The sequence below is a fragment of the Setaria italica genome, chromosome IX (assembly GCF_000263155.2).
Source record: "Setaria italica strain Yugu1 chromosome IX, Setaria_italica_v2.0, whole genome shotgun sequence".
Classification (NCBI taxonomy): domain Eukaryota; kingdom Viridiplantae; phylum Streptophyta; class Magnoliopsida; order Poales; family Poaceae; genus Setaria; species Setaria italica.
Window position 1 is genome coordinate 5409927 of NC_028458.1, and position 21989 is coordinate 5431915.

Consider the following 21989-nt stretch of genomic DNA (forward strand, 5'->3'; position numbering starts at 1 on the left):
AATTAGAATAATGTAGACCATAGATATTTATCTAGTGAAAACTCTAGAAGGGGCCACATGTCATCATCCTATGAACTCCCTTGGCCTATAAATAGAGGCCCCATTCCTTGCCATGCCATTCAACCATGAGCATGGTAGATGAGTGGAGTACGGTAGAAGTAAAGGGTGAGTGCTAGGCCAGCCACTAAAGAGAGAGTGTTGTACACTCTTGTGTAATATTGTTGTGTTGTAATAAAGTTCTGTTTCTTACAAGTGTTAGTCTTCCGGTTGAGCCATATAGTTTCTAAGTATTTAGTGCATAAGTTGTGATCCATCGAAGGTTGGCTCTGTCACCTAGGATCACAAGGGTCTAGACTTCATCGTAGGTTAGTTCTGCCACCCAGAAGTCAACTTCATTTGTTGGTAGGCTCTGCCACCCGGAAGTGAGAAGGCGGCTCTACCGTCAAAATGACCCGTCGCACTAAGTAACTAGAAATTAAAAGGGCTGACCGACTCCAAAGTGAGTTGGTGTCCTAGGTGTAAATCCTCAGATTAGTGGGTATTATGGCCACCTCAATTTCCAACAATTAGTATTAGGGCTTGGCGGTCCGGGATCGTCTGGAGGAGGCTCTCTAGTAAGCACAGGGTGCTTGCTGTGTTCGGTGTCATATCAAGGCGCTAAGAGGAGACTCTGCCGGTGCACAGTCTGGGACCGTGAAGCTCATTGATCCGGGACCAAGAAAGCTAACTTGACGCCGGGCGTCAGTTACCATGGCAGATCTTGCTAGCGCATGTGGTGGGATTAAGAAGCTCTATAACCATAACTATGGCTATTGGAAGACCTACATGGAGTCATACCTGCAAGGTCAAGACCTATGGGAGGTTGTTGCGGGCGCCGAAACAGTGCCTCCACCAAAGGAGAGTGGCGATAGTTCTTCGAAGAAGGAGAGAGCCGATGCCTTGCGGAAATAGCGCATCAAAGCCAGTAAGGCCATGTTCGTGCTGAAGACAACTATTGAGGAGGACCTACTGGAGCACATCCGAGATGCGGAGACCCAAAGGAAGCTTTGAATACTCTGGGGAAATTATTCTCGAAGAAGAATGAAGCACGCCTCCAACTCTTAGAAAAGGAGCTATCAGGTATCTCCCAAGGAACTTTGACTATTAGTCAATATTTTACAAAAGTAAAATCCATCTGTCAAGAGATATTCAAGCTTGCACCAGATGAGAAGGTTGGTGAGACCCGTATGAGAAGAATTATCATTAATGGTCTTAGACCCGAATATCAAGGGTTTATAGCCACAGTGAGTGGATGGTCTACTCAACATTCATTGGTGGAGCTAGAAAATTTGTTGGCTAATCAGGAGGAGTTAGACAATTTCTTGTTGGCTAATCAGGAGGAGTTAGCCAAGAAGTTGGGAGGCATTACTGTGAAGGAAGAAGAGGAGGCTCTCTTCACAAGAAAAAAGAAGGGATTACCTTGGGGGCAAGGAAGGCCGAAACCAAGGTGGATAGAAGGGGCCAAGCATCACCTAAAGGAGAAAAGTAGCTCTTCAGGAGGAACATGGTTTGTGAAATGGTCAAATTTCCTTCGGGCTAATTCCCGCATTCACCAGCAGAACATGGTTTGTGAGATATACTCTCACTGACAACACAGTAAAGCTCGTTCAGAAGAAAAGAAGAATAAATGTGGAGCTTTTATTCATTCTCACAACTCAACATACGCATCCAGTTCTCGGTTAAAGTTACACTACACCTAGCCAACTCCTGAAACGACCAAATCTATCCGCATTACAAAGACCGTGCCAGATACAAAGACGACCAACGATGCTTCAAACTTGCTACATTTGACTATTTAACACAGCCGAGCTCTCAGTGGAGGGAATGCTGTTTACAGTTCTGGGTGCAAGAGCGTCAGAATCTACTTGTTGAAGGCTTGGACCGCTTGCTGCTGAGCTGGGCGACCGGGAACTCTACCAGGACAATGAACGATGAGCTGTCGGCTTCCCGGAGGTACTGTACTGTGCCGCTCATCGTCTTCACTAGCTTCTGGCTTATGTACAGGCCGAGGCCCTCCCTAGACATCTCTGGGTTGTGCCGGAACATTTCTTGTATTAGGGCCTCTGGGACACCCGGTGCTGGATGGACAATCCTGCATTCATTCAGAAAGATCAACAGCTGCTATGCAGGGGGATAGGCTTCACAGTCCCCACAAGAAGTTATAGGTCGCGGTGTTATACTACCGTGACTTATATTCACCACGGAAATGTTTGTAAGGATGGCTGGGATGGAATGGAATCACTTTTACGCAGGTGTTATTTCTACTGTTTCAAACAGCAGAGTAGCCATATGCCAGAGTGTGACATGTATCACCTGCACCTTGACTGATGCAGTGATAGGATCTGCAGGATGTGGGAACTTGAACTAAGATGTTCGGAGGTGAATTTGCTAACATTAGGGCCTTATCTGTTGCTTGTCAACATAGCCATTTTAGTTCGTGGGTTACAAATAGCACGATTAGGAGCAGTGCCAAATTTGTTTGCTAGAGTAATGGAAACTGATACAAAATGCACTGGTTCACTTATTTGAGAAGTCATCCTTTCAGTTCAAGAACAAGAATCAAAAGAACAATATAAGATGACTGGCGTGTTACCTGAACTCTAAATGAGCAATCTGCATGCCAGACCCAATATTTTCCTTCTTGGGAATGACTTGGAGTACAATAGGTCCTTCGCTGGTTGGGTGAATTGAAGAGTGCATGCCAGGTAGTCTGCTAGAACCTGCTGAAGCCTTAAATTGTCTCCATAGAGGTGCATGCATGATACTTCCACAGGCCAATCACGTTCAATAGAAATCCGTTTTTCCTTGCCCAGAGACATGCCTTGCATGAGGACTGTATTCAGAGCTTCCTCAAGTTTGAATTCTACTGTGTTCATCTCCATATAGCTGCAACAGCAAGCATTTGTTTATCAATGGTTAATAAATGAGTACAAGTGGACAGGGAAGCCTTGTTTTATGCATACATCTTCTAGCACTTCAAGCATTACTACATTGAACAAAATTTTCAATGTCTCAGAAATTCTAACCACCATGTAAATATGATCAGCAATATTTTCATGTGTATGTTGCTCCATATATGCATTCTAGCATTATAGAAAAAATATGCAAACAATTAAACTAACAGTACTACAAATGATTTGGACAGTCTGGCACTTACCACTGTTCAATGCTTTCAAGATCAGTGTCATGCAAAATCTTTTTCAGCTGATCCTGACAGAGAACATTAGATGCAACAAGCCGCCTCTGTTCCTCTGTCAACTCGGAAGGTTCCAATAAACTATGTGTAAATTGCATGCCATTGAGTGGGTTCCTTAATTCTTGGCGAATGTAGGTCAATTCCTTAAAGCTGTTTGTAGCCGCTTGCTCAGACATTTTCTGCACCTGGAGAGCATGCTGAAGCTCTGGGCTGGCCACATGCAGGAAGCAAAGAGCACCGGTGATCTTGCCCTCAGCATTTGTCCTCTTATTTGCTGTGAGAAGGGATTCCACATACTTGCCATCTGTGTTGAAGAAACCAAAAGGGAGTTTCCCGGGATCCTGACCCGAAATCACTGTGTTCATCAGTATGCTAAGTTTCGTTAGAGTAGCATGATCTTTCACCCTACAGCCATAATCATGAAGGGTGAAAACCTCCCCAATTAACAACTTGTCAATGGCATCTTCCCTCTTCATACCGGTAATCTTCTGCATAGCTTCATTCCACTCTAAGCAGGAACCAAGATCATTGATCATAAATATGGGAGGGATGAGCTCGCTGGGGTTCTTCACTATGGCAACATAGTCTCCTTGTATCCTAGTATATTTATCCATAATCATCTTCTGCCCAGTCAAATCTTGTGCTACAAAGCAAACTCCAACAACTTTCTCTGAAAGGTCCCGACTGCAGCAGGAGTTGACCATCAAAATTACAGGGCCATTGCATTCCTGTTGATTGAATGTTTTAAGCCTGATTTCCAGATTTTGCTCCTCAATTCCTGAAACACAAGGAGGAACTAAGCTGTCATACAAAACAATGGACAATTCAGACTAAGCTGGAGAGAACAGAAGATCATTTGAAGGCATAGTGACAAACCTTGTAAAGCTGAGTCCAAAATCTGTTTAACCACTTCAACAGAATCAGACATGACAAGATCTACCAGAGGCCTCCCTATGGCTTCCATAACAGGTAATCCAGTTAGTTCTGCGGCTTTATTGTTCCATCCATTTATGTTACCGGCAATATCAACAGCCAAGATAGGGGCAGTTGCTGTCTCAATTAAGCGGACCATCTCATCAGTAACTGTCCTTAGTTCAAGTAGCCCCTGTATCTTCTTCGTATCCTCAGATGGAGCTTTTACAATGGTCCTTACATTGTTTCTGTTGGCATCTTCATCTTGCAGGGAGCCACGTAATATTAACTGCAAAGAATGGATAGCGTCCATTTCAACATCCTCCCAGGGAACACTTCTCCATTTAACCACCTCCAAGAAGGCCTTGAACGAAGATCGTGGATGCATCTTCCTGCCGTTCTCATCTGCATCCACTGCTTCATGCTTAGCTCCACCCCACTTGATCTCCTTTGCTGTGTGGGCTCGGAACCAGAAGATGAAATCTTTGGAAGAGATCTTTATGGCTGCCATGCCACACACAACCTCACGAAGTGCAGCAGCACCAGGATAACCCGCTTCCACTAAGCTGTCAGTACTCAGCCCAGTTGAACCATCATGGTTCTCCTGCAGCCATGCGACAATGCTCTTTATCTCTGCCTCGGAGGGAACCGATCCGAGCGCCCAAAGCTGGTTTTGGTAGTACAGTGCAGCTCCATCACACTTTACTAGATCCATCACATTAGGCGACTGGGTAAATATCCCAACAGGGGCATCCCGCAAGAGCATGTCACACAGAAGGGTTTGCGTTCGGAGGATGTGCCTCTCCTTTGCCTGAGCAGCCAGTTCTACCTCCTTGTTGAGCTGTATGCCGAACACTTGCAAGAGAAACTCGCAAGCATACCTTAGCGGGAAAGGAACGAACCTCGGGCTCGTGTGATGGCAGACCACCAGCCCCCACAGCTTCCTGCCTTTGGGCTGCTGGTCACTCCCAGTATCCTCATCCTCCTCATCTTCGTTTATAGTTACTGACATCACAAGCGACGCAACAGAGCCCATGTTTGCCATGTATTGCGCATGGCAACCATGGGGAGCCCGGAGCGTGGAACCACATAGGCTGAGAGGCTGTGCTAGGCTATCATCCTGAATGATCTTCACTGGAACAGCAGAGTAATCGCATATCATCCGCACTTTGTTCTTCATAAAGAGAAACCTGGACGCCTGTGGGATGTCAGTGGCTGGGTAGTGCAGGCCAAGATACGGCTCCAGATCAGATCTCCTGCACTCGGCGATAACCTCGCCGTGCTCATCCTCATGGAACTTGTACGCCATGACCCTGTCGTAGCCCGTGAGCTCGCTCACCTCACGGACAAGGACATCGCAGAGCAGCGAGAGGTTCCCGCTGGGCAGCGACTGCAGCCTGGAGATAGCCTTGGCGGCGAGCTTGTACGACTTGAGCGCGCCCGCAGCGGTGACCGGGACGTCGGCGGGGTTGACCGGCTCGAGATCGATGACGAGGCCGACGTCGATGCGGTGCATAATGGCGTAGAAGGGCTTCCCCAACGTCCTGGCGTGCACGAGGATGGGGTTGAGCAGGTTGACCTCCCCGAAGGTGGCGGCCTTGTGCAGCGCGACGGAGCTTTGGGAGCGGAAGAGCGTGCGCACGTCGGCGCCGACGGCGAGCGCGTCCCGCTGGTCGATGGTGGGGACGGCGTGCGGCGTGAGGTCGAGCATCTCGGGCGCGTTCTCGCTGTAGGCGAGCAGCGCGAAGGTGTCCGGGTGGACGGCGAGCAGGCAGCCGAAGGGCTGGATGTAGCGGCCCCGCTGCATGGTCTGGAGGTAGGCGGAGACGGTGCTGGTGCTGGCCAAAGGGCGGTTGGCGGCGCCCACCGACGAGGAGTAGTCGAAGTGGCGCTGGGAGCCCTCGAACTCGGCGTGCAGCTGCGCGTCCACGGGCGTCTGCGCCACCACCCGCGCGCTGTGCTTGGACCGCGCCGAGCTGCTCCGGGAGCATGTCCCCCGGTTGTTGGACCGCGATGACGACATCTCCGCCGCCCCCCAACCCAATCCCCCCTTCCTCCTCCTCCTTCCCCGCTACCGGACTAGCCGCGGCGGCGCTGCAGCTGCGAGGGGAACAGGAGCAAATGGGCAGAGGAATCCGCGGGAATCATGCGCGCGGCAGCCGTGGAATACGCCAAAAGCGGTGGCGCCCTTTGCTGGGCAGAAGGACGTGGGGTAGGGGATTGGATTCCGCCGCGGATAAGCACGGGGGAGGATGGGGAATACTACGCCTCCGGGGCCGAGGCGAGGCGCGCGCGAGTGGGACAGCGAGCGGGCAAGCAGCAGCAGCAGCAGCGATAATATCTTCTCTCCTGCCCTGCTCCAAAGGGGAACACGAAAGGGAACCGAGGGAAGCAACAGCAACAGCGATGCGCGCGCGGCTGACTCACTAACCGCGGGGAGAGGACGCCGGCGCGGCGGCGGCGGTCGGCGAGGAGCACGCGGACGGATCGGGGGATTGGGAGCGTCGGAAATTGGAGGATGCGCGGCCGCCGCAGTTGAAGACGAGTGGGTTGTCAGGGCTCCGAGAGTGGAAAGCGATGTGGCGTCATCCGGGGGTCTTCTTCCCCGCAACAGTCGACGCCCTTTCCATCTCCGGTAATGGTGAATCTTACCGGTAAAGCGATTAGCAGTAAATTACTACCAGTAGATTAGATTAAAGAAGTGGCTGCCACGTGGTTACTAAACTAGATCAGTCGTTAGCTTGTCGGGCCCCTGTCGGGAGGATTGTAATTGAGAATAGAGCCCTTCCTAGTTGGGATTCTGTTCGGCAAGCCACAGCTGACAAGCACAAGCCATTGGCCAAGCCGAAGCTTATCCCACCTGATTATGCACAGCAAGCATTGCTTCTCCTCACTACGGGGCGGCATTATTGCTGATTGGGTCCAGAGTTTATACGATGCGACGCCTCGCCTCGCCCCTGCATTATTTCTTCACCCACGCGGGCCACGCTGATCGTTGTCCTCGATGGCTGCCCAATCACGAATGCGAACGAGACTAGGAATTGTAGCAGATTAGCGCCTCCCTTTGCTGTGCACGACAACAACTTGTAGCAGCACATCAACGGTGATCCGTGAGCGAGCGCGATGTCAGGAGCGGGGTAGCACTGCATCGGCAAGTGGCAATGGCAACTGTTCCAGTTTGGGCGTCATCTCGCTGCGTCCAGCCACTGCACTGCCCTATACATTGACCATGATCTCGATGACTTGTCGACTCCTTCGTGCTCGGAGTGACACCAGTCACTGCTCAGCTTATCGTGTAACTGAACAAAGCTGTTGGACGACGTTGATTGGCAACGTAAAGCCCCAGTCCCCAGACACGACTCGACCGGGTGCTTCGCTTTCAGACCTTTTTTTTTTCCTTCGCCGTAGAATCTGTCCTGCTTACTTTGAGGACGGAAAAGATGTGCGCAGCGACCGCTTAGATTGGATGTGTCTGATTGGAGAGCAAGGTGTGTTTGGCAAAAAGTTTTATGATAAGCTCGGTCACCATCTGAGATAAAACTCCAATTTAAACCTGGCTAGAGCAATGGTTTGGCTCGGTGTTTGATTGGTTGTATAAGTTTAGCTTGAGCTGAGTTCATCTTATTTGGTTGGGTGCATTGGCTTGAGTGAGCTCATTTTCTACAGCATAGGGTGAGTTTTAAGTTCGTCACCTTCCTATATCCGTTGTCACCGACGAACTGTCCATTCACCTCCTCTTCCTCCCCCATCGAATCCGTCTCTACCATCGAGCAACGCACGCACCAGAAACACCAGTGGCGGCGGCGCACATACTAATGGCCTGTTTTCTTCCACTTGCTAAACTTTAGCACCCGTCACATCGAATGTTTAGATACTAATTAGGAGTATTAAACGTAGACTATTTACAAAACCCATTACATAAGACGAATCTAAACGGCGAGACGAATCTATTAAGCCTAATTAGTCCATGATTTGACAATGTGTTGCTACAGTAAATATTTGCTAATGATGGATTAATTAGGCTTAATTAAGCTTAATAGATTCGTCTCGCCGTTTAGATTCCACTTATGTAATTGGTTTTGTAAATAGTCTACGTTTACTACTCCTAATTAGTATCTAAACATTCGATGTGACACGTGCTAAAAATAAGACACGGGAAGAAAACGCCCCCTAAGAACTGCAAATTTGAGTTGATGCGACGATGGAGCTCCAGGTCCGCTGAATCGAACTCCACCAAATCCTGCTTGCTTCGTTCTTTCTTGATCCGATGATTCGGCTTCCTCCATGCGTGTTTCCATTTGTTGATTTTTGGAAATTGAGAACATCTCGTTGGATTGCTAAGATTGATTTCCTGCGTAATTACTAGCTACTTTGCCAATTAGTTTATTGGGGGTAAAAGGAACGCTAACTTCGTTGGGGATGTGGACGAGCAGATTCAAAATAGCTGCAGCTACCGTTGCCGTCCTTGTCGATTCATATCAATCTGGCACATGCAACTAACGAGAGCGCCGCCCGCGCCATCAATCCAACGCTGCCTCTTCCGGCTCCTCGTGCAGGCTCAATTGTTGTTGCTTCCTCTTCCAGTCGTCCTCCACAGCTCATTGAGCTCGTGTGCGAAGGGGCGGCAGAGTAATGCAAGAGCGACGGCGACGAAGGTGTTGGACTCGAGTAATGCAGGAGCGACGACAGCGGAAGTGTTAGACTCGACGTGAAAACTCGACGTGGTCGTCGTCGTTGCCAACTTGCCATGGCCCACTCTATTGGTTCGCCAGTGGTTCGCCAAGTGCATTGTTGCGCCGAGCCTGGCCAGCGGAGAACGGTTAAGAAATGCGTACTAGGTGAGACTGGCTTAGGACCTCCTTTTGCATTAGCTAAGCCTAACTAAAGATCTTGTGCAGGAACAAACACATCGAAGCTACATCATGGGAGCCACGATAGAAGCTACGCACCCTACCGATCACAGCCTACGTATCCTTCACCCTCCTCCGACTAAACACCCGAGAACCGATCGGCCGACCGATGGAGATCCCGGAACAGAGCCCAGACATGCCGAGCTGTTTCCGAAATCGCAGAGCGTCGCAGCGCTAGTGTTGGCGCTGGAACGTGCGGCGGCTCGCGTTCCTCTTTCCCCTCCACGGCACTGCGGAGTCGTGACGGCACTATATAGAAAACAAAATCCGGGCACTGCGGATGACTTTGAGGCGATTTGGTAGGCGGTTATGGGGGCGTGTCTCTGCTTGTGCTCGTGTAATCCAGGCAGATCTGGCGCATCACTTGGTACCTACTACCTGCCAGGCAAAACGTTATGGAAGACGCCATGCTACTGCCAGTACGACGTGCTGCTCCCAGTCCCGGCCAATCAATGCACGGCTTGGTTTTTCAATCTTGGGCCACGGCCTACACGGCTGGCTACACGATCCAGGGAGGCCCGTGGGCTCAATATCTGATTGGGTTCGGAGCTCTTCAACATTTGTTGCTTGATTTCTCCCACCTTCTCTCTCAGTATATGTAGTTGGTGGAAAGTTCTCTCCTGAATTAATCCTCTCCTGGTCCAGTCTGATTCAAAATTCGACCAAAAGCAGAAAGGATGCTGGGAGGATATTAGGAAATTGGTGGGATTAGGGGGGAGGGCAACGCATGATTGGATAGGTCAGGATCAGAGCGCACCAAGTTGCAAGCACGGAGCTAAAAGACGAAGGATTCCCATGAGAAGCTGCTGGACCATGGAGAAGGCCACAGCCGCAGTGCTCCACACGTAAGCACCGGCGGCAGCGAGCATATCAGGCCACCTGATGGGACGCTCGAACAACCAACCGAGGTAAGGTTCAGGCTCCTGCCGAATGCGTCGCCGATGAGATGTCCAAGCTAACCTCGCTCTCTGTTGGGGGTAAGGTTCAGAATCGTTTCATCAGAAAAGAAAGAAAGAAAAAAAGAAAAGACATGGTAGGAATGTAGGATGGCTCCTGGTCCTTGGAGGACAGATGTGACCGGTTACAATAGGGCTAGCTGTTTGGTGTCGTGCAATCACCTCCTTTTGGGATCGTCTAATGATGTTATGAAATGGCATTAGGTTGACTGTACTAGTGTTTTGTAATCTAAAGAGTTTGCGTTTGGCTTGGATGGTGTTTGGTGAGCACACAAGATTAGAATGAACCTGACCTAAAGAGAAAGAGAAAAGAGCCACGTGTTTGGTACATACATGCTACCTGATCTTAGACTGTTTCAGTATGATTGTACGAAAAAAGCCAACTTTGTGGTAGATAAAGATGAACAAAGTTTAGTGGCGTAGCTTAGTTGATGCTACCAACATAATGCTTGCGGGATGTAGCGTATGTTGTTCAGTTTTCGTCAATTCAGGAGCCATCAGGAACCAGCAGCAGCAAGTCGCAAAATCGCACGTAAACTTTGTGTCCCGGAGAGAATTCACATGCCATGTAACCTGAACTACGAGAAAATTTAAGCAGCCCATGAGAAGCACGCGATGAGAGTACGGCTCAGGTGGTGGTGGACTGGTGGTCAGAGGCGAGTCCAAGCCAAACCGAGAGGCCCACGCGAGCACGGGAGTGGAAGGAAACGGAAACGCCCCACCAGCAGCGGAGCGGAGCCAGCAGCTGCAGGTGGCCCGTCCAAATCAGAGCGGGATGGAGGCAAACAAAGCACGAGCACGATAGGATACCGCGGGATCCCCCACCGCTTCTCCCTTCTTCCGCTCCGGTGGGCGAGGCAGCCGCGATCGCGGTGACCCCTGACCCAAGCGAAGGTTCGGCGTCGGCGCTCGGCCAGAGAGTCACCGAGTCACACACGGGCACACGGCACAAAAGCCCCAACCCCATTGCCCAAGGACCACCCCGCCCGGCCGTCCCCGTCGCACGGTGGCACGGCGCCCTCTGACCCTCTCCCCTCATCCTTCCCCCTGGCCGTCGCCCGCCGACGCGCCTCACCCCGTCCCCGCGTCCAGCCCAGCGCATCTACGTCCGTATGGCTCCATCCGGCTACGCCGCGCGTCCGGCTTTCGCTGCCCACATCTCGCTGTCGGGCGCGCCTCCACTCGCTCCGTTTGACCGTTTCCCATTGCTCCCATCACCTGACCCCGATCCTCACCTCGCCTTCACACACTTCACCATTACGCGCGTCCACCTCAGTACCTCACTCACCTCCCCGTCCGCACTCCGCAGTGAGGAGCCAGTGGCACACTGACACTCTACACTATCAAAGCTCCCCCGGATTGGCAAATAGAACGTACCCGTCACGCCCTTCGCCGTCATGGCCCTATCTTTGCGCAATAAAATAGCACGGACACGCCACATTTACATACATCGCTTGTGGTGACAAAGGGAAGCAAGGGGACAAGCTGAAAGCTTTTGGTAAAGAAAAGGAACCCTTTTCTTGAGTGCAACACGAAGAAAGAAACAGAAAAGTGAGGCTGCAGGTACAGGCAGAACACGTCTCCTGCCATGAACGGATGAACTTATACGCTGTTTGATACTATTGGCTAAAATTTAGCCCTTATCACATCAAATGTTTGAACGCTAATGAGAAGAACTAAACATGAATTAATTATAAAACTAATTGCAGAAGTCCTGGCTAAAATTTAGCCCTTGTCACGTCAAATGTTTGGACGCTAATTAGAAGAACTAAATATGAACTAATTATAAAACTAATTGCAGAAGCCCTAGACTAATTCGCGAGACGAATGTATTAAATCTAATTAATCCACCATTAGCAAATGGGTACTGTAGCATCATATTGTTAAATCATGAACCAATCCATCTCGCGAATTAGCCTCCATCTGTACAATTAAGATTCATCTCGCGAATTAGCCTCCATCTGTACAATTAGTTTTGTAATTAGACTATATTTAATACTTCTAATTAGTATCCAACATCCGATATAAACTTTCTCCGATATGAACTAAAGTTTAGTCTGGGAGAGCCAAACAAAAGTTTAGTCCTGGGAGCCAAACAAGCCCTTAACCTCTTTCCCACCTTGTCTTCTTTTCTACACGGAAAATCAACAGCATTGCTTATTTTTATTCTCTCACTCACTTGCCCTAATAAACATGTAACGAAGCAGAATAAAGTATAGTGTATATGCTAAGTAGATGACAAGAAGGATACGGTGTACATGATGCTAGTATAGTATACGGAGTATGATGAATCTGTACGGTGATGGGTTGATTGTACACGAGGCATGATTGGGATGGCAGTAGGCGCTGGTGGTAGAGTGGTAGGTAATTAAGGGCATGCTAATCAGTAGTGATGCTCTTGAGGGGGTAATCGCATTCACATGATGGTGCAGGCGTAGGAGGGGTCGTCCTCGCAGCAGACCCGGTAGCCGTAGGGCGGGTTGCAGGGGTACGGCTGCGGCACGTACTGCGGCATCGGGATGTACTGCGGCGGGGGCGCCGGCGGGGCCTCGGGGGCCTTGCCGCAGGAGCAGCAGTGGCACCCGCCGTGCCCGTGGTGGCAGCAGCAGTCGGACGGCCACGCCGGGAACGGGTACGGGTACGGCCACGGGTAGGGGACCTCCACCACCTTGGGCGGCGGCGGGGCGGGCTCCTGCTTGGGCGGCGGCGGCGGGGCGGGTTCCTCCTTCGGCGGCGGCGGCGGGGCGGGCTCCTCCTTCGGCGGCGGGGGCGGAGGGGGCTCCTCCTTCGGGGGCGGGGGCGGCGGGGGGTCGACTTTCGCCGGTGGCGGCGGGGCGGGCTCCTCCTTCTGCTCCGGCGGCGGGGGCTTGGGCTCCTCCTTATTAGGCGGCGGCGGCTCCACGATCTCGATCTGCTTGATGATCTTGCAGGCCTTGCAGCAGAGCTTGTCGGCGAGCTTGTCCGCGTCGAAGGGCCCCGTGACGATCACCACGTTGTTCTTCTCGTCGTACGTGATGTCGTCGATGCAGAACTCACCCTTCTCTGCAATACCAAGAATCAATCGTCAGTACAATAGTTAGTTGCTATCAACGAGCTCAAACAGAAACGAAGAACAGAAAAATTGCGGCGCCACCCTTTCGAGGGGAACAAAGAAGCAGAGCTTTCTTGATCTGAGAGAACTTGCAACCATGGTTGCAAGCAAGCACGCACCTTGGATCCTGGTGAGCACCTTCTGGATCTTGGTGTAGCAGCGGCAGCATTCCAGGTCCACGCTGACTTTGATGGTCGGCATCTGCACTCAAACACGATCAGAAAGAAGTTCTTCTAAGCCAATTTTCCCTATCTTTGTTTGCACACAAGATAGTTCAACAAACAAACACAGAGAGATGCATCAACTTCATGCACACAGAGAAATTAAAGGCAGAGAAGGCCAGCCACCTGTGTGATTGCTACTGATCTATGGCTACCAGCACGAAAGAAGGAAACAATCAAGAAGGGCAGCAAGAAAGCAAAGTGCCCGTTTGAAGCGTGCAGCACACTCCAGATTAAACAAACTAATTAACCAGGGCCAGGACGGCCGGCCACTCTTGCCATCAAGAAGTTTGGCAGAAGATCAAACTCAATACGCAATCTTTATGCCATATATCCTCGAATTCTGCAAGAGTAAAGAACGAGAAGGACATGGAGAGAGCGAGCCAGCACCTTGGTTCAACCGACCCGGCGCCCGCCAATGCGAGCCAGGCAGGATGAAGAAGAAGAAGAAGAGGTGGTGGTGGAGAGGGAGGGAGGGGGAGGAGGAAGAAGAAGAGGAGGTGGTGGTGTGGCGTGTACAGGCAGCTATATAGGCACCAGCCATCCCCTCTGCCCCCCACGTCATCTGACTCAATCTCATCCCGGCCGGACCCTGGAGGTGCCGTGGCGACGCCAAAAGCAGGCGGGGAGAGTAGAAAGATAGAAGCAGCCATGGAGAAGCAACTAGAGAATGAAAAAAAAGGGCCTTGGAAAGGCGGCAGCAGCCAGCAGCACCAACACTTGGCTAGCTGCCTAGCTTCCTTCCCCCGCCAGCCACACCACCCGAAAGCACACTCCGCGCCGCCGTCGTCTTCGTGGCTGTTATTTGGTATTCCTCTCCAGGATGATTACCTCGCTCCTTTCCTTTCCTTTGCGATGAAAAGAAACACGGTATGATACGCACTCACTCAGGAGCTTTCACGTCAGGCGACAGATCGCGTGCTGGGGGCTACTGGTGACTGGCACGGTTCGGTTCATTTTCGTGACGCCGATGGTGCTGCTGCGAGAGTGAGTGTGTGCGTTTGTATTCGCCTTTATTTTGATCCGGAAAGGTCGTATTCCCAGCGCGGCCGGATACGTGCCCCGGTGAAGAACAAGAACTGGTGGTAATGAACACCAGCCTGGAGGCAGATGGTGCGCACCGAGCGGTTGTTTTCACACTTTTTTTCTTTCAGATGATTTCAGCCACCATCACATCCTCATACCTCGGTGTCTCTCCGTGAATATTTGTAGAGCTTTCAGCTTTGATGAATCTTTGACCCTTGGATGGATGCCAACAGAGGATGACAGGAGCAAGAACAACAGTGAGCGACGTAAGCTTGGGGTTCCCCGGTTTTGGATTCACCTGACCAATACCAGATTGTTCTGACGATGCCTCAGGCTGCTCTGGCTGCGGATCACGAGATGGGCTGCGGCTGGCCGGTTGCACTCTGCGGCATGGTCCACCCCTTCCGGGTGCTTGATGGTTCTTGGACCGTGGCACCGTGCGTCCGTGCCATGCCCATAGGCCACAGGCCACACACACACACGACGCAGCATCATCCATCCATCCATCCATCCGTCCCCTCTTGCAGCTAACACGATCTGCTTCGAGTCGTTAGCGAGCGGCGGCACGCTGCGAGCCCGTGATACGCCCGGGGTCCACGGCAACGGCCGGCGTTCAATGGGGTATCTCAGCAGGGCCAGGCCAGCAGCTAGGATTGATGATAACAGGAACCCGTCATCCGCACAGTGTACGCACGCAGCAGCAGCATCCATCGGCAATCAGCGAGCGAGCTGCATGTGTCCGGTGATGCTTGGTACAGCAAAACCTCAGCCTCAATCACAGACCGCTGCTGCTCCCTGGTTGTTGAGCGAGAGCTGCGAATCCGAAATTCAACTCCTAATCCTGCTGCATTTGCGTGCTATCGATCCGATAGGGAGGCCTTTAACCACTTGATTGCAAAGAAAGGAGATTCGCTGGCTTTCTTCTTCTGTGGGGAAAAGAAAGGGAGAAAGGCGAGGTGCCGGATCTTCTTTCTCACTTACCCTACCATCTGATACAGAAAAAGGCGACGCTTCAGGTCAACAAACCAGCAAAACAAATGGCGCCCAGAGACACCTCGATGGTCAGCTTTTCGATCCAGCGGGCACGGCAGAAACCCGAGACCAAAGACGTGCACGCTACACGGGAAGGGCAGGCAGAACAGAACCCGCCGCGCACCGGAGCCCCGCGCGCACGGACGCAAGCCGAGGCGGCGCACACGCCTAGGCGACGGGCAGAGGGAGGCTTGGCGTTTCCCGGGCCGCCGTCCTTTCCTCGGTGGTTGCAAACAAAAGGTGGCGTCCACAGGCCGCAGCCTCCGCAACGGCAACAACCGAGGCGCGGTCCATCCATCCAATCCAAGCCGGTGCCACCGACCGACCGGCCGGCCGTCCGTGCCCCGGCGCGGTTCGGCTAGGCCAGGCCACAGCCCCACACGGCCACACGCGTCCTCGCGCCCGCCCCGGCCTCGCGCTGCCGCTGGCTGCCTCTCCTCTCCACCCGGCACCCGCCAGCCAAGTTGTCGAGCCAGCAACGCACGCGAAACGCGATCCCGACTCGCGGGCACAGTGCCGCGACTGCCGCCCGCGCGCGCCCCATCTCGCGCCGCACCCGGAACGGCAGAACGGGCGATCCCATTATTGCTGCCTGCCGCTTCTCTTCTTCCTCCCCCGGTCACTGTCGATGGCCTCGTCAGACACGCATCACCACTCGCCGTCGCTCGCGAACCGGACATCGGACATTTCACGAGGAGCGGCTGGCCGGTGTCGGTGGTCGCCGCGCTGCTACTCGCCACTGCAGATTGCGTGAACAATTCCATGCCTGCAGTCACTGCATTTTTCAATTCTTTTTTCCCTCACCCAAGTTTAGTTAGCGTGAGCGTATGCCTAGACACGTGCACCGTGGCTACTGAGTACCGACACGTAGATGGCGACGGGAGGGAGTGGAGAATTGGAGGTGAACCTGGTGACGCCGAAAGCGCGCCGGCGTGCCTTCCATTTGAGTGAGATTAGGAGCAAAGGAAGCTGTAGCTGGTGAGAGACGTCGCCCCAGTGCCAGTCCAGCTCGCTTGCCGGAATCGTCAAAAGTGCAATCGTTCTCTCCTCTTTTTTTTTGAAAGGAAAAGAGCCTTTGTTTTGATTCCAGCAGTAGCTGATCGATTGTTCCCTGCGCCTTTCTTTTCCTTTCGGGTTCGTTAGATCTGCTCCTACCAGAAGCTTCCGTGGCGTGCCAGCACTGACAGAGGCGAGTTCCTACTGCAAGTCGCTGTTTGAAACGGCAAGTAGCCGTAGAATGTAGCTGGATCCGGTTCCTTCATCTACATAGGGTCGGCACGGCGCCGGCCGGCCACCGCACTGCCACATCGGGAATAGCTTCGGGGCTCACACAACGCCGGGGCTGAATTGACGCCGGCCGGATCGGGAGTAGCATCCGTCGATTCGATCGGTTGCCACGCAGCTGCCGGTGCGGCTGTGCAGGAAAAAAAGGGGACGTGACAAAAGGGCCCTGCCGGCCGATCGGACAGTGTTGGGGGTGGTTGCAGCCCCGCACAAATCCAAGTTTAGACCACTCGATCGTTCGAAAAGAAAAAATGAGTTTAGACTACTCGATTCGGAGGTGTAGGTTAGTTGCCCCGTTAACAACTTGCCCACCCCTGCACCGTACGGGACGAGTGGCCGATCCATCCAGCCATCTGATCCAGGGCACACAGAATATGAAAAAGATGCATGAGATACTGCCATGGCTTGGTCACCCAGCAACAGCAAATCACCAGTTGGAAGGAAGGAAGAAGACAAGGCGTAGAAGCTGCAAGAAGCTTCTGCCTCGGTGTGGGTACGTGCGGCGGATTCTTCTTCAGCGATCAGCAACGCTGGCTTGCCGGCTCGGGCTTAGCTGTAAAGGGCCTGCGATTTTTCTTCCTTCCGTCCGTTCGTGCACGGACTCGCATTAAAGATTGATGCGTTTATTTCGTCGATCACCAAGCCAGCATTGCATTGCATCCGGGTTACGGGCTCGGCCCTCGGCGGCATCCGGCGGTCGCTTTCGTGGCGTCGTCGGCCGGCGACTGCGGATCAAGGGGAGGGAGGGATCGGAGGACCACGTGTGCACACATCCAACTTCTCAGGCTCAGAAAAATCGTGCGAGACTTCGGCGCGCTATCAACAAATTAAGCTTCAGACTTTGGAAACTGAAACGCATGCTCCAACCGCGCAAAGCTTTCAGATGTATTTGTAGCGGTCAGTACGATTTCGATCGTGTTGCGAAACGAGCTGATTTGTCTCGCTTTCGATTTAACGCGCGCTGGAACCTGGCGTACAGGCCCAAACCGCGTACAGGCTCACTCCGCGCACAGTGACACCGTTGCAAGTGTTCTCTTGCCGCACGCACAAAATCCTCGGTCCTCGCTAGCAGTACACACAGAATTTTTTTTTAAACCCGACAAACTACCGAGGGGTGCTCGAGGTAGTGTGTTGGTTAACGAGGCTCGTCGAGATCAGCAACTCGAAGGTTCGGACCGCTAGATTGCGTAATATCCTACGTCATGTGTGTTGGTTGGATTAAATTGCTTTGGAGGAGGTCCTTACCTCGCCTTATATTGCTGGGGGTAGTGTTACATGTCGGTTGGTTACAAGAATACTAGTAGTAAACGACTAGAAGAGTTCTACTCTTATTACAACGAGTATTTTCCTAATCCTCGACTAGTTCCAGTCTTTCCATGTAAACTACGCCGTCCTGCGCCATGGTCTCCATGTCAGATGCGTCTCGGTGTCCAGCCTTATATTTAGGATTATCAAAACCTCTCTGGTGGGCTCATAGATGTACGTACAACAAGCCCACGAGTACTTTTTAGTCAAATACAGCAGTTCCGAATACTTTTGCAGACTTCATCGACTAGTTTAGGTGCTCTTCGAGTACTTCATCTGGTTAAATCTTCAAAGGTACTAAAAAACTGTCATGCGGCTTGAACGTGCTCAAGCCTCATTTAACTCAGTCTCATATCCTTCAATTTTGAATTTTATATGGAAGTGCATCGCACTTCATATAGAGTAACCCCCAAGCCTTATGTTGAATTGAAAAATCATGTTGAGGGTCAATCTGTAATTTGTATCACTTTCCTCTTAAAATCCGGAGAAAAAGCTTTGTTGTCGATGGACACGTGGCACAACCCCTGAGCTTCAATGCCTCGATGACTAATGATGAACCTTAATAGTTTCCCGAAGGGCACGCCGAAGAGGCACTTTGTCGAGTTAAGCTTCCATCAAAACTCTTGCAAACTTGCGAAAGTTTCTTCTAGATCTGCAATTAGGTCATCGGGATTTCTGGTCTTTACGACCACGTTGTCCACGTACGCCTCCACGTTGCGGTGTAGCTGCTTCTTGAAGCACTCCTGGATTGCCCGTTGATAGCGCCTGCGTTCTTCAACCCGAAAGATATTGTTGTGTAGCAGAAACCTCTGTATGGGGTGATGAACGCGGTCTTAATCCGGTCTTCCTCCTTGAGAGATATCTGGTGATACTCCGAGTAGCAATTGAGGAAACAAAGGAGGGCGCATCCAGCTGTGGAGTCGATGACTTGATCGATCCTAGGGAGCCCAAAGGGATTCTTTGGACAGTGCTTGTTGAGGTCTGTGTAGTCGACACACATCCTTCACTCATTGTTGCTTTTCTTTCGCACCAGGATGGGATTGGCGAGCCACTCTGGATGATAGACTTCTTTTATGAAACCCGTCGCGAGTAGTTTGGTCAGCTCTTTCTTGATGGCTTCCCTTCTGTCTTAGTTGATTCGTCGTAGGTGTTGCCTTTTGTGTAGCTTTTGGATTCACGTTGAGTGAGTGCTCGATCAACTTTCTGGGCACCCCCGGCATGTTCGCTGGTTTCCACACGTAAATGTCTCGATTGGCCCGGAGAAAGCTGATGAGCGCGCTTTTCTATTTAGGATCCAACCCTGTGCTAATCAGGACTGTTTTGGAGCTATCACTAGTCTCAAGGTCAATGGCTTTGATGTCTACTTCACTTTCCGGCTTGACCTTGGTTGCCCCCGACTTCTTTTCTAGAATCTCAAGCTCTGATGGGGACACTTCTTGGATGCGGTGAAAACTTGCATCATCGAGTTTGGTACTTGGGTAGTTGCTGCTAGCCCCACGGCTTCTGTGTCACAGTCATATAATATCTTCAAGTCTCCGTGCAGGGAGAGTACTCCCTTGGGTCCCGGCATCTTGAGCACCAAGTACACATAGTGCGGGATGGTCATGAATTTGGCCAATGTTGATCTTCCAAGGATGGCGTGGTACGATGTTTTGAAGTTCGCTACCTCGAACCGGATGTATTCTGTCCGGTAGTGTTCTTTAGCCCTAAAGGTAACTAGCAAAATCACCAGTCTAAGGGGTACAACCGCGTTGCCTCGGACGATCCCATAGAATGGAGAGTTCATTGAGTGAGCATATCGACGACGTCGAGGCCCATTTTGTTCAGTGTCTTGGCGAATAGGACATTGAGACCACTACCACCGTCAATGAGTATTTTAGTAAGTCTGGAGCTAGCGACAACCGGATCCAGGACGAGGGGATACCGTCCTGGTCTGAGAAACTAGTCCATTTGTTCTTCCTGGAGAAGATAATTGGTACCTCGGACCATTTGAGGAACGTTGGCGTCACAGGTTCAATGGACATTATCTCTCGAAGAGTGAGCTTCTGGGACCGCTTAGTAGCAGTACCCGGGGTTCCGCCGAAGATGACGTTGACGTGTTGGATGGGTTCTGGAACTTGCCATTGTCACCATCATCTTCGTCTTCCTTAGCCTTGCTTTTATTTTTGGTGCTAGATGGCTCTGGCAGGTCCTTCATGACTCTTCATAGATAGAAACAATCTATCACAGAGTACCTGTGGTATGGGTGCTATGGGCACTGTTTCTTTAGGAGCCCATTGAACGAGAGCATATCTTGATTCTTCCCGCTACCTTTCTTGGATGACTGCGAAATTGCCGCGATAGTATTGTCTGGCTTGCACTTGCGGTTGTGACCTCCCGAGTAGTTATATCGATTGTCATTGTTGGGGCGATCGTTGCAGTTCTTATCATTGCATTGGCCATTTTTCTGATTGTTGTTGTTCTAGCCCTTATTGCGATTGGACTCGAACCTTTCGATCTCCCTATCTTTTTCATATGCCCACGTCTGCACCATGATCTTAAGAGATTTGACATCAGCGGAGCATCTTCTGCCGATGTCCTAGAACATCCAGCAGTCGTGGAGGCCATTCTGGAAGCAGTCAATAACATCGTGCTTCATGACATCCACAATTATGGCCTTCTTATCGAAAAAGCGATGTAAGTAGCTGTGCAGGGTGTCACCTTCTTGTTGTTTAACTTGAGACAAATCGATCCTATTGTCAGGACGCTGCATTGCCCCTACGTAGTTGTTGGTGAACACTATCTTGAGGTCCTTCCACAAGTTGATAGAGTTCTTATCCAACAATTCGAGCCATGTGAGTAGTGTCGCCTCCATGCAGATGGGGAAGTAGATAACTATGGTGTCGTGGTTTCCTCCAACTACTTGTACTGACAACGAGTGACATCGGAGGCATTGGACTTGGTCTTGCTTGCTATCGTACTTGGTGATACCCGGGGGTTTGAACTTTTCGGGTAGAGTTGTCCTCCTCACACATCTTGAGAAGGCGGGAAACTTGTCAATATCATCTCCTGGGTGTTCGACTTCTTGCTCGCGCTCGCAGCCATCCGTCGATGATGGTACGGGCGTCGCGGCTGGCGTTGATCTTGTTGCAAAGGTCTTCTACTAGGCGTTGAGGCTCTGGGTTAGCCCCACGGTGGCCACGGTCTCCCGAGGGTCCTGCCTAACTACTTTCAACTCCAGCTTGGCTTGGTCTAGCGCCTCCGGCTTGACTTGGTCTGGACAAAGGACCTCTATAGCTGCTGCCATGTTGACTTCACTGGGATGGGGAGAGTTGGACTGACTTATCAGATTCTACTGATCGAGTTGTTCGTACGCGAGTTCCGCCAGTTCAGCGAACTGCTTTGTGTACTTGTCTGAGGCATCGCGCAGGTGATGAGATCAATAGACACGACGGTAGCCAGGGGAGTACGATGATAATGCGTTTATACTGCTTCAAAGGCGTTATCCAGGTTCTGGATTGGTAGGTCTGCTGCAAGGCGGCGACGGCGCTCTACTCTTATGGCGTTTCTTGCTCGTTGTCGAGTTCTTTGAGGTTCGGTCTCTTCTTCGACAACGTTGGCGGTGAGTTCATCCTATGAGATGTCATTCGGGTGACGCTCGCGGGTTTCTATCATGTTGCTCTTCTTCTTCGTCCTCTTGTATAGTAATGACGGTGAAGAGTTCTTGCTCTGGAGAGTGGCTTCCCGAGCTTGAAGTGATGACCTCCGTGGTGCCGCCTTCCTCGTAGATGGGCGACAGAGGAGCTCCTTCCTGGTATGAGAGAGTGTCGACGTAGGTGATGAGGCACGAATCGTCGTCTTTGGCAAGAGCGGATGGCTTCATGTTGGGCCAGTAGACGAATCTGCCTTGGTGAGTTGATGTGATTACCAGGCCCTGCTGCGGACCTGATAAAGGAGTCTACTGGTCCGAATCCGAGTAGTAGTTGAGACCCTCGATCGTATCCATATCGGATTGTGATCTGGACAGGGCAGCCTGAT

The 21989-nt window shown here is 51.5% G+C and overlaps 2 protein-coding genes across 2 annotated transcripts; both read right to left on the bottom strand.

Moving 5' to 3' along the window:
• Positions 1-1651: 1651 nt before the first annotated feature.
• LOC101755801 (phytochrome C) lies at positions 1652-6756 on the bottom strand. Its single transcript, XM_004981687.4, is given in 5 exon segments — positions 1652-2131; positions 2633-2714; positions 2717-2925; positions 3197-4013; positions 4112-6756. Coding segments are annotated over 5 exon segments (3405 nt in total). The 5' UTR covers positions 6171-6756; the 3' UTR covers positions 1652-1893.
• Positions 6757-11986: 5230 nt separating this feature from the next.
• LOC101757016 (protein PYRICULARIA ORYZAE RESISTANCE 21) lies at positions 11987-14024 on the bottom strand. The gene is made up of 3 exons (XM_004981690.4): positions 13716-14024; positions 13224-13305; positions 11987-13055 (listed from the first exon to the last, which is right to left on the bottom strand). Exons 2-3 carry the CDS (start codon positions 13303-13305, stop codon positions 12430-12432), a joined length of 708 nt encoding a protein of 235 aa, XP_004981747.1. The 5' UTR covers positions 13716-14024; the 3' UTR covers positions 11987-12429.
• Between the last annotated feature and the right edge of the window lie 7965 nt (positions 14025-21989).